Source organism: Rhopalosiphum maidis, chromosome 3, assembly GCF_003676215.2.
Source record: "Rhopalosiphum maidis isolate BTI-1 chromosome 3, ASM367621v3, whole genome shotgun sequence".
Taxonomy (NCBI): Eukaryota; Metazoa; Arthropoda; class Insecta; order Hemiptera; family Aphididae; genus Rhopalosiphum; species Rhopalosiphum maidis.
Window position 1 is genome coordinate 52,182,376 of NC_040879.1, and position 14,369 is coordinate 52,196,744.

At 28.9% G+C, this 14,369-nt stretch overlaps 1 protein-coding gene across 2 annotated transcripts in view; it reads left to right on the plus strand.

Moving 5' to 3' along the window:
- The window catches only part of LOC113557202 (irregular chiasm C-roughest protein), a 209,240-nt gene that overhangs the window by 154,546 nt on the left and 40,325 nt on the right, over positions 1-14,369 (plus strand). For both annotated transcript variants that reach the window (XM_026962583.1, XM_026962585.1), the window contains 2 exons: positions 1,334-1,475; positions 2,015-2,137. In XM_026962583.1, coding sequence (XP_026818384.1) covers positions 1,334-1,475; positions 2,015-2,137 — 265 coding nt within the window. The remainder of the gene's footprint in view (positions 1-1,333; positions 1,476-2,014; positions 2,138-14,369) is intronic.

The following is a 14,369-nucleotide window of genomic DNA, read 5'->3' on the forward strand; positions in this document are numbered from 1 at the left end:
GTTCCTATATATATATATATATACATAATATATATACATATATAAAAATAATAAATATTATACGGCACATATTTTCGTCTGTGCATTTTGAACCGATTCCAAAACCAAATATAATAATGTACATAGAGTATTTATGAGAATAGTACCGTATTATACATATATAGTGATCCACCACGTGTCTCGCCCGTTCATCCGGAAATCTCGGCTAGCCATCACCCCGTGTATGCCTATACACGGTAAAACTTTTGATAAGTACGTTTTTTAGTCTCATAATAGTTTCTTGGAGAGCAAATAAACATGAAATCAGCTAGATTCGCGCGCGTTCTTTCGTTTTGGCCGAATTAACCGCTATTTTTTATAAAACTAGCCAAACTAGATATACATTATTAATTGTATAGCTATATATTAAATAAAATGATCCCTCAAGTATATTCATTGCCTTTATATTCTTCAATATTTAGTTGTACATAAACTGATTTTTGAAATGTTTAAGTATACTTAAAGATCATATTTCAAAATTATTGAGATTTTTTGTGCTATATACAAACAAAGATACAAACATCTTATATTTTTTCAATCACCCTAGTTTTTTTGTAAATTATTTTTAAAGACTATTGTTCTTAATGAAAATATTTTAATAATAAATGCCTATGTTTATTTTTCTCATTGAACGTTTATTTAAAAAATCATATTTTATTTGAAAATTGAATCAAAATTCCAATATTGTTAAAATATATGTGGTATAATGCGTAAGAATATAAATTATAATATATGTATACATAAATCAGTGAGGATGTAAATACATAAGAAAATTTTAAAAGATTTAAATTGTTTTATTTTAAGTAATAAAAGACTATATTCATAAATATCGATAATTTATTAAAAAAAAAAAAAACCATTTGTTTACCATATACTAGGGGAGATATCATTACAAAAAAAAATCTTGTCTAGTTAATAGAAAAGCTGGACAAAAAGTAGTAAAAAATTATGTTTTATATTAATTTTTCTGTTTCTATTTCAACAAAATGTTGTTCTACAAAATATTGTTCATTTTTTTTTTTTCATTAGACGAACATTTAATTGCATTTCGCAAAATTCGTTAACAATAATATCGCCGTTCAAAAACATTGTAGTATTTTAAGTCCATAATAATAATTATATCCATTTTCTAATAATTAAACACAAATATACTAGTTTATAATATAATAGCCAATAGACAATAGCCCGCGGTATTTATCACCGCTTTTTTTTTGCTATGTATAAAACAAAATAATAAACATTATATACGTACAATAACAATATAACAATAATTTTTATATGTGTACTGTTGCAGGTACTGGAAGACCCGACGGAAGATGGCGTGAAGAGCACGCTGATCATCAGGAACTCGAGACAAGAACAGTTTGGAAACTATAATTGTACGGCGTCCAACGACTACGGGTCCGACTCGATCGTCATCGTGCTGGTGCCAAAAAGTAAGCTACACACGCGAAATGGTTGCTTGTACTGAGTTCACTAAAATATTTAGAAAAAAGTGTAGCTTTGAAGAATATGGCATCACGTTTATTATAGATTCAATAACATTATTAATTAAAAGTATTCAAAATGATCTTTTTCCTACTAAAAAATACTTACTAAACATTTTCTTACTAGGATTTTGAAAACCTTTTTGGCTTACACTTCTTTGTATAAATTATAAAAGTCATTCGTAGGATCAAAAATATATCATTATGACTTTCAAATCAGATTTCAATGTAAAAATTACAGCGTCGAATCGACTATAGCGGTGTAGTGGAATGAAAATTGCTCGATTATTAACTTTTAAAATACGAGATTATAGTATGTGTAATATTTAGCCTAAATATTAACTATATACAAAAATCCTTGCTAACGGATGCATTTCAAATCATTTTTTTTTTTTAATTCATTAGCTTAATAAAATTTATATAATAGATAACCGAAAAATACACATTATGTCGTTATTAGTTATTTATGCATAACATTTTTGTTGCAGAAGATTTTATGCTTATCTTGGCAATCATTGGTGCCGTGGGCGGAATTATAGTCATGATTATGATTTTCTCCGTCATCGGGTTTTGTCGACGTTCGACGTCTCAGAAAAAGAAGAAAGCCAAATGTGAGTTCAATTTTATTATTATTATATATATATATATACTATTGACATTATTCTATTTACGACGAGGAGGGAATAGATTAGGTGTAAAAAAATTGAAGACTAATTTTATAAATAAAAATTGTTCAATATTACTAAAGCTGCAAAGCCAGATTTAACTGCGAGTTGTTCATTGCATCAGTGGACTTAGATGTTGTGACTTGATTTTTTTTTTTTTATAGTAACTTAAACCTAAGTTGTAGAATTGTTTTTTCTAGGTCATAGTACATAAAATCAATCAAGTTAATCAAGTGTACAATTCTGTTTTAACCAGACTTAAATTATATTATTAAAAAATCCACAGAATCAAAGAATAATATCGATTTTGTATACATACCTGGTGTGGTGGTGTGCAAATAATTTCCCTATTTATTTCGATTAGATTCAATAGTACTTATATTTGGACTCTGACTGGATTAATATAATATATTTTATTAAAGAACCTGATAGATTAAAGTTATATATTATACTGAGAGAATACAACCAAGAATGAACTTTTTTTTTATAAGACACCTTTTATAGAATACAAAACCTATGAAATAATCTTAATACTTCATTATAATATCAAACATATAATATTATGAAAGTTGAGTTAATAATTTATTAAGTGGAGTTTATGAAAAATGATGCGTTTTGCCCACTATGTTTTATTTTCAGACTAATTTTCATTCTATAGACACGGAGTATACAGTAGGTTCACGATTTTTTATTTAAAAATGCCTGAGTAATACACAATAATAAAATATTAATATATTGTTCTGCATAATACGTTTTCTGAACGTCCCAATCAAACCAGCTATTCTCGCAGTATTTATAAACTGGCTAGTTATTCTATTTGAACGGCATTAATGTATGTATATTTATATATGCTATTTATTGAAGGGGCAAAGAGGTAGACCGCTGTATTAACGTGAGACTTCGTGTTTCTATTAAAGATAAACATTTTATCATTTATTCCAAAAGTATTAACGATTATTGAAATAAATTTCTTTACATAATTTAAAATAATTATTAAAACCTGAAATTTTTGCAAAAAGAAAAACGTTTCTTTTTTATAGTAAACTTTTTCGAACGACATTATATAGATACTAAATACTTTTTAAATTTCATATTCCATGAAAAAAAATAGGTAATTTATAGTTATAAATGAATTTTAATCGACTTCTTTATTATTCATAAAACATATATTAATATATTATAAAACGTATTCGTGGTATTTTTAAATGTGTCTTGACATTTTTTCAAACATGTGGAGTGGTCACTCGGGTATTCTGAAAAATGTCATTCCATTTAAATTCATTTTTAAATTATTGTTTCTATACATTAAAATTCTCAAATAAATTACTGCCTAGAAAAATAAAATTATAAATTTGTAACAATTAAAAATACATTTTTTTCAAAAACGTTCTCAAATTGTATGTAAAAATCATTTTTCAAATTAAACTGTTCATACTTTTCGAGAAAATAACGAGTTTACATAAAAAAAAAAATCGATTTCTGTCGCTCGGTGTTTGCAGTTCACGCTTAACATCTTATAATAGATGATCCGAAAATAGCCGAAAAAGAATATTAGCTACTTTACATTGCGTAACGCGTGATTTTATCCGCACCCAAACGTACACATTATTATATTATTATACGAACGCAGTTTTAACCACATTAACTCATTATACATAGGTACACATAAATATAATAATATACACAATATTATATATGCCAGTAGGTAGTAGGTAGGTAGGTGTACACACAAACGCTGAACGAGTAGCCCGAAGATGTACCTAACCGCGACATTATATAATGGTCGAAACTATGTTATAGGTCTACAGTAGCGGCAAAACTATTACGCTCGTATGTATGCATGTATAATGTGTATATTACCATAATGTTTATGGTTTTATTTATTTCTTATATTATTTATGTGGAGTATCTATTAAATGACTATCGAGTTACATTATGTTTAAATCTTTTCCCCGTAAAACATTTGAGTTTCATAACATATATATTATTTTTATACATATATATATAATAACACGGCTGTAGTGACTCCGCCTTCATATATAAGTACATATTATTATTATATTCATCCTACCGTCCAATAATCGTAAAAATATTTATGCAGCTACGCGCCGTGCGTTTGTATTTTAATTATAAAACTAATCTCCGTCAAAGACGTTGTGTTCGTAATATAATAATATTATTACAATAAAGTAGCGAAGAACGCGCGAGGCTCGTATTACTATAAACCGAATGCGCGTAGAATGTCACTGCGGTAGTTTAGATACGTCGTCCTACTTATTAATATACATGTATAATACATCATAATTATACGAAATTCAACGATCGAAATATCGTAATAATATATTATTTGAAAAAAAGCGAAACACAACATTTCCCGGTTAGGTAATACGTATATATTATTATTTTATACAGCGCGCAAAAGTGTGCTATGTACAGTTTTCGTTTTGTCTCGACCCGGTAGTCCTGAGCGACAGAGTTTAACGACGGACGTTTAAATAATAATCAGTCATTGTGAATCTGCAACGGCGATTGTTTGTTGAATGCGGTCGGTTTCGTGACGTGTATCCAAACCGTTTGCTGATTTACACCAAAATGTGCTTTAGAACTTATTCCAGGCACCGGAATATTGTATTATGCATTTATGTGTTCGTACCCCGACGGTTGAATTGGATAAGTGATCAAATGATTGAAACAACGTCGTCACCATTTTAAATCCAACTGATGGACCGTGTTAGACCGAATTCCATTTTACATATATTTTCATATTACACTTGCAGAGGAATACATATATTTTAAACAAAATAAAACTGGTGTGGGTATTTTGCTTTTAGTGATAACTGGAAGTGCTAAGTACGCTCGCAAACTCGCTCTCCGATCGCGCATATGTATGGGTTTACAACTTATCAGTCATAAATGTTCTTAATTACTCGTATTTACGGTATGATGGAAATTGTATATCTAAATAATAATGATTTATCAATTCGTGTCCGCGCTATCGACGTAAAAGCTCGTAAACGATTATAATTATTACAACATATATTATTATTATACCTAATACTATTAATATTTACTATAGAACGCATAAAATCCACTACGTATTTAAAAACGGTTTTTATATTTTTAATCGCGATATAATCGTGAATTATTATAATATCATTTGATATTATCATCATGGATACGAAATCGGATTGCCGTGAGTACGATCAAATATAGTGATCAAAAATATACGATATTATACAATACTTAAATATATTATTATTTTACGATATCGATCGAAGTGATTATAATTATATTATATGAAGATATACCATCATTAAAGAGTTTTCGGATTCGATGACGCCAGCGCACCTGAAGCGGGGCCGTAAAAACAACACGACGCCCCGTAAAGCCGCTGTCGAACGGTTCGGCTGGTGTTGTATAATAATTATATTTTTATGTAATTTATAATAACGTTTTATGGGTACTTAAAAATCGTAAATGTACACACTAAAACGTGTGCACGTGATGCATGTTCGCGCGCTAGGTGCAATTATCGTTTATACATTATACTTTACCCCGATGTGGTGTGTGTCTCGACACGCGTTCAATCGCCAACAATTTTTTCTTTTTTTATATCCTTTTTACGCACAAACATATCTGTTGTACGCCGTTAGTCGGTTTACCTATACACAGCTACAGTTAATAATATAAATCCTAATTAATCGCCGGACTCCCGGTCGACCGGAATGTAACGTCAACTGTACCCATATTTTATATAAATGTTATAAATTATAGTAAATAATATAATACAGGTCTGCCGTACCTGTACATAATATAGTAATATAGATTACCACTAAATAATTAACCGCTGCAGCTACTCAGCAATCGCACGCGTTAAATATATTGTTATTCCAAAGCTCATGTATACGCTATTATACGTTGGTATATAATAATATAACACAACTACAATGACCGTCGGCTCTCATCAACAGTGTCTGGCCCACTCGACGCGATATCTATACACCAATCGAGGTTTACATTAACAACGTGTCAACATACATATTAATATTATGTCTGCAAATGTAGCGCAATCACAAGGGTCTAAAGTATGTTGCGGATAATAGTTTGACTTGTTAATGTTATGATATTAAGAGAACGCCACACGCATCCTTGAATGATTTGTAAAAACTGTTTCACGTGAAAAACAACCACTCTGGCTATATAGCCATAGTTAAGAAACGTGTATGCGATACACGAGGCTAATATATTTGCTGTGTAGTAGCGTTTTAGTTTCTGTCATACCATTATTAACACTGTGAAAGAGTTGTTTTTAAATCTGGTTTTATTTTTATGTTTTTGGAACAAGAATAATTTTTTTGCTATTAAAATGATTTAAACAAAAAAAATACCGCATTATTAATATTATCTTCTAAATAGTGTACACCTTACTTTTTTTCTTTATAATCCCATATACTCATGTACAATAATTAACAGTAGTACCTAAAACGAATATGGGAAGCGATAAAAAAATGGAAAATATAATTGGATTTATTGTGAAGTTAACTTTAGATCGATCATCCAATAACTTTTTAATCTCTCCCTCAAATGTGATCTTCAAATATAAAAACTAAAGAATTTCAATATATTAATCGGAATAGAAAAAGTGGGATATCTTGTAAATTATACAATTAATTTTTTTCTATGGGCAAAAAGGTGCATAAACGCCATATTTTTTAATCGAAAATATTACTTGTCCATGTTGACAATTATACGTGAAAGTATGTCCCCTTTCCCTTAACTTTTTAACTCTACAGTCAGATAAACCACCTAATATATACACACATATTGCCACAACAGTACGCACGCACGTAAACAATTTCCAAAATTGAACTCCTTAAAACATATCTAGGTACCTTTAGATTTTTTATAAATTTCATCAAAATACTATCATAAATCCATTAAAAATTAGGTGTGTGGCGTGCGGATCTCTAAAATGTATATATGAAATAAAAATGTTGTTCTGTAAAATATACATTTTTGCATTATAAAACAACGCCAATGCCGGGCGGTTGGTTTCGATATTTTAACAATAATCTATTGGCGTTTGTTTTTTTAACTTTATTTTATAATAAGTAAAATTATTACACAAACCACGGCATCGTGAGCGATGTCTACAACAAACATAGGTATATAAGTAGTGTGTAACCAAATTTCGGGCTGCGACTGATAGGTCGCAAATATCGAATATATAATACTGTCTGCGGTCTCAATCACAAAGTTTATAATACCTATATATTATGATTATTATAGATTAGTTGTCGAAAACACGCGCGCGCCGCGTTCGTCCGTTCCGATATTATTTCACTTTCTGCTCGTACAAGTTGTAGGTACACCTAAATACCATAATAATGATATTGTATAATTTATTGTAATATAAGCAGGCATATACTATATTATTGTGATCCACGAAACTAGGAATACACTTATATTTAAAGATAATATATCTATACAATATGATGTCATATAATCTAAACTGAACTTTTATTGAAATTTAAAAGATCATTCTCAGTTTAAAAATAAATAATTAAAACACTAAATGACTAGTTAGGTCTTGTCTAATAGAAAAAAAAACTAATACCTAAATTAAAAATGTTTAATTTTAAATTTCTGTGATAGTCTTTTTTTTTGCTTATTTAATTAAATTAAAATAACAAAATAATAGTCTACATTATTTATTTTTTAGCCTCGCATATACTCGATCGCCAACTACATATACTTGACCGGCTTTTTGGACTTGCATTAGTAATTCAGCAATGTACGTTTCCCCAGCTCCCCACATATCAATTTTCGAAAATTTGTTTTTGCTGATAATTAGTACGTCATAAGTTTGTATTTTTTTTTACTACACTCCGAATTTGTTTGATGTCAATTCATCTCGGAAAATTGGTTTTCTGTGTAAGGGGACTAGTGAAATGGATATCCATTTCATAAACTACGATCATATCGTATAAGTCAAATTTTAGTTCATGAAATGGGCATATATTTTATCCATTTCATGAAATGGAAACTCTTATTTTACACTTTGTGTAATATTTTAAATTAATTACACCAATAGGTAACTTTTCATGAAATCGAAATAATAACTTTTCGTGTTATGAAAAAATACAATCAGTTTAAATTAAGTTTAATTTTTAATCTATTACATTTATTCATGATTATTATAATTATTTATAATGGTAATAAATAATTATAAGAATATTATTTATATAAATAATAAATTATTATTTATTTTTAGAAATATTAGAGTTATGGCAACGACTGTTACACTTTACAGAAACTTTAAAACAAGCACATCGTTTTGATTAACATTGGCGTTTACAAATACAACTTAAAAAACCTTGTCCTCCAAAAATATGAAATATTTTAACAATTAATTACATTTTTATTTTGGCTGCTAAGATTTCTTCAATTATTAATTGAACCTCATTTTTAGTAGGTGGCTTTTTCCCAGGTTTGTCTACGTAGTAAGCATTTAATTTTTCATAAAATTTAGAAAATGAACCAAATTCCTTTTTATATAAAATATGTATTTTGTAATAAACGGTAATATACGGCTCGCATCAAGTCAGAGAACGTACTGGCATCATATAAAAATAAAAATGATATAATATAAAACTTTTCCAGAATGTTCCATAGTCATATTACACTCATACAATTGATCCAATTATTTATCAATAACAGGTGTTGATAAGATATTAATAGTACAGCATAGGCGTGCGCAGACCTTAATTTCGGAGGGTGCCTACAATTTTTTCGGGCCGTTTTCTTAATTTGGACCTTCTCAAAAAGACATGAACATATATTAATAAATTATAATGCACGAATAAACATTACTTACATTATATCACATATTAATCAGTGGTATTACTAGTACCAAGAAATATAATATATTTCATTAGATAGTTGGATCTAAAATCTATTTTCAAGATAATTGCAATATTTATTAATTATTTTTACTATTATAGTCAATAAAATCTAGCTGTTATAATCATAATAAGTTTTACCACGCAAATTTAAAATAGTTGACGTTGTATTATTTTTTTTATGCCGAAACATAATTTTTTTACGGCATATTTTAGAAAAAATACCATTTTTATCCTAGTAAAATTAGTTAAAATACGGACCCATATAATATATGCTATTGTATTTAAATTTTAGGGCCCCAATTACATGTCGGGGGTGCCCAGCCACACCCGGGAACCTCCCGTGCGCACACCTATGTAGTACAGTACTACAGTAAGTTCTATAATATCTAATTAGTATCTTAATGCCTACAATTTAAAGGTACTAGATTCATTTTATCGTATCAATGTTATTATTTCGATTTCACAAAAAGTTTACTTATTGATGTAATTACTTTAAAATATTACACAAAGTGTAAAATAAGAGTTTCCATTTCATGAAATAGATAAAATATATGTCCATTTCATGAACTAAAATTTGACTTACACGATATGATCGTAGATATACGATATGGATATCCATTTCATGAAAAATACGATTACACTAAGTGAATGCGACATATATAATATATATATTATATATTTTGTACAGAGAACGCGAATCTAACATGCAAAGTGTGAACAATTTTCAACTTATTAAATTTTAACTAAAATCTAAGCGGCTTCGTAGTATTATTAAATACATATAATTATTTCGACGATTTCGCAAACAATCAATTATTTAGTATAATATTCAATAATAGTTAGATAGTTAGATACAATTGACAATATGATCTCAAAATGTATAGACCGTTCACGAAACGTATTTTTTGAACGGAAATACGAAATTAACTTAGGAATTCGTAAACAACAACCGACACGGCGTGGGAATCGTAGGTTTTCAAAATCTCGCCGAATTGATTATTATTATAATTCAAACATACGATGTCATTGTGATTCAAGATTTTAAAAGACGTTTATCAACTGAAAAAAGATACAGAAACCGGCTCTTGAACACTGAACATATTTTATAGCTCAACTATCTTTGTAATAGTAATTTTTTTTCGAGGCTAACATTTTTTTTAGTGGTGATGTAGAATCTCAGCATAATAATACAGTGATGCCAGTTATTTATAGCTTCGTCACAATACGAATTATATAGTCAGTTTTATCATTAATGCAACAATACAAATATTAAACGTTAAATGCAGGTATAGAAATCAAATTAAAATGTTATAACTTTATAAGTTTATAACTAAGTATCTGTAAAAAAACAATTTCGTAAGATAGAGTGGTTTTCAAATTTGTTAATTAAATTATTGGTTGTGTTGTGGGGAATTGAAAAAATGGAACTGAATACTTTTAGCGAGTAGAACATAAATAAACTTTAAAATGAAACATTGAATGAAGAGAAAAAAAGAGAGTCAATTACAACACAGGTACCTAATGAATCGTGAAGGAAAAAAATATTACAAGAGTAACGACGGTCAACCGAGAGGGTAACTTAAGTTTATTAAGCACTGCAGGGTACACCGGTTATAGTCACAGTTGGGAGAGAGAGAGTAGGAGATTTCATAGCGTAACTTACAAAGTTTTGTTTTGTCGATGTTTTTTTTTCCAAATAAAGATTCCGCTGCTGCTGTCACATAAACTGTACAGAACACACAATCGCCGCCACTGCGATCAAATAACGTGATGTCTAATACATTATGTATTAAACCAGCGGTTCCCAAACTTTTTTTTTTTCCGTAGTGCCTTTTTTAGACCAAATTCAGCCGCGGTGACCTGCTGTAAATTCTACGAAATCTTCTTTCGAGATTATTGTTTTTATTGTAATTTTTTTTTTTAATTGCATTTTACAGTATTTTTAACAATTTTTGTTGATTAAAATATTATCGTTTTTCTTTTCTGTTTACTGACAATTATTATAAAATTATTAAAAATATATTTATAATTCCCAGGAGAGTGTCAGTCATTGTGATAAATTAAAATATTGAATTATGATTATTATCATTTTTTGTTATCTAAATATTAACTTAAAAATATACTTTTTTCCTTTTCAACGAGACTTAATGCTTTTAAAATTTTGATTTTCTCCGACATTAATTAATAATGTGCATGCATATTTAAGTGCACATCTATTGAAATTTTAAGAACGTTTTGAACTGCATTTTATATAGAAATATAAATTAATTTGTTTGCATTCGATTCACAGTCCATTATTTATGAATGTTTTCCGTGGTTACTCGCCACGCACTCATAATATTATACGGACTAATATGTTATTGTAGAATTGAGTGAGTATATTATTGTGGGTTCATAGTGTGATAGCCTTAAATCCCAGTTGAAAACGACGATTAGCCGAAGTGAAATCGTAATATCATTATAGATCAATCCAACTACAGAGGAAGCGTAAGAGGCCGTATATAGGTTAGCCTAATGTTAAAATAAAAAATAAACAAAAATCTTCTTTGATCATGTTATAGCTTACACGGTATTTGATACTCCATCCGCGTATTATTATTGTTATTATTATTATACTACTGTGATAATGGCGTGAACTATACCATGCCGTGGTTAATACGAGTCCGTTTATAACGTAAAATGTATAGGTAGGTTATATAGTATTACGTACACTGGATACGGTGGTGGCTTACTACACTATTATTCGCGTCTATCTAGATAACAGATCTTTCACTTTTACCCTCAATGCTTGTACGTGCATACTGCATATAGCCACAGCTATTCATAATAATAATAATAATAATAATAATAATACTCTACAATATACGTATGTGCATACACACTGCACGGCGTCATATATATATATATATTGTGTATATACATTATATGCATAACATACGCGATCATTATCCGTTGACGTTTGAGTCATATAAACTGCTGCTGCAGTCTTACGTATAAATAATAATATTTACATACCTCTTTTTCTCTATATATACATAGTTAGTATATTATATGCATTTAATATATATATATATATATATATATACTTATGACGGCACTTGAAATATCAGTCAAAAACAACGCCAAACAACGACGACGACCCCGATTTGTACCCCGATAACATATTAATACGCACAGCCGAACAGGATTATAATATATATTTACAGTGGCGGATTTATTGGAAAGCGACGTATAGGTTGCAGTGGTCTAGGTTCACCGTAATGTTTTAGGGGCAAAAACTTCCTTAGGTGTGGGAAATTTCAATTTTAGTTATCTGAAAGTACATAATTAGAAAAAAAAACAATAAATTTAACTTTCTCTTAACTCGATTGATCTTTTTATTAAACTTAAATTTCATTTGGAAACGGATCGCGTACGAAACCCTTGTGGACTTGACAGAGCAAAGTTTAATTTCTACCCCCCTCTCCTTGGAAAATAATATCTAATGAATTTTAAATGTTTACCAACGTTGTCCGTGAATTTATGGACAAATTTGTTCGATTGATTGGATCGATATCTGCTAAATATTGCGTTGCCAAGTTTATTTGGGTCCGTGTAAGATACTTATCGTATTATGAATTTGTCACTATCGCAAGATCTGCACTCCAAATTATCTTATCGAATTTATTAATACGCTGGCCCTTACAGCAACCGGAACAATCGATACGACTATAGTTTCAGAGAATAGAAATGCACTATTATAGTATTATTAGAGGTAAGTGCTGTATACACTAAACGCAACTATATATATAAATAGTTACCTATGTAGTTGCGTTTTATGTAGAAATTTGCTATTTATCGTAAATTGCGTATAAAATAGTCTAAAAAGTATATATTATAGTGGCATACATTATGTTGTACATTTTATATTTACAATTTGAATAGGTACTAATACTAAATAATGAATTTACAGAAGTTTTGTACCACCTACCTACCTACCTATATATACGTATTATGACATTATATTATTATTATTATTATTATTATTATTATTACTATGAAAAATGTGTTAAAAGAACGGTAAATCTTTAAATCCACCACTACGTACCTGTGTATGCTGGCATTACTGTTGTGGTGAAACACAATTGCACCCGTCCTACCTTTTTACACTGCAAAAAACGTAACACGATTGCGCTCCGTGAAATATATGTCTTGGCCTTATAAATATAGGTCATTGCCCAATACATTTTTTAAAAACACAGTCGAAGTGATAAACCCAAAGTTTAAGTTATAAGTTTGAGTTATCCAAGTTCGACTGTATTATATAATATATTTTAACAAGTTCCCTTCCCAATTTCAAAGGCTTAGGACTGACAAAAAAATTAAATTGTTGGCTTGGTTAAAAATTGTTTCTTATACATTTTATTAACAACTACAAGTTACATTTTATTTTTTTTTTTTTAATAAAACTATAATATAATATGTCCACATTAGTATACACTATTAATATATTTTTTTTCAATTATAATATGCCCAAATATGTATAAAAAAAACTCAATAGAATTACGAATTACAATTTTATGGCTCAAAATTGAGGTCCCATTACTTTCAAATATTCTAGTATAGATATTTTATTTTGTTCTAATTTTGTTCAAGTTTGCAATATAAATTTCAATTTGTTTTCTTGTTCTTTTCGTGGTTTGTTTATTCGATTTTCTTTAATACTTTTAATTTTTAAATAGGTTTCACTTTGGATGTCTAACATTATATTAATAACTTCATGAATAGAAGGATGTGAAGTGTAAGACTGTGAGTTATAATGTCGGTGGAATGCATATAATCCGTAAAATCAAAGTCATTAATAGAGCATTTGCAATTAAACAGGAAAAGGCATCGCCGACTAAATTTTCGGGTAAAAAACTAAGAGCGAAAAAACATTTTAACTAATGACCTACTTCTGACTTTAAATTGTATTCTTTTAATAAGTTTTTATTGGTTTGGATTTTTCTAAACCAACTTTGGCCTAAATAGAATCTACAGGCCATAATTTTGCTATTTGGAAAGACTTCTTTAATAGCATTATGTACGCTTTTTTCAAAATAAAAATAAAAATTACAATTTACTAATGATACTATTAAATGTATGCCTGTCAACTTAAAACATAATTTTGCAACCGTGCGCCACATATCTACATAAACGTCAGTCGATTTTGACGTCAAAAAACAATATACTAAAGGAGTATAAAAACCATTTTGTAACGTATGTATTGTATGAAGTTGATCGTAGTATTTTGG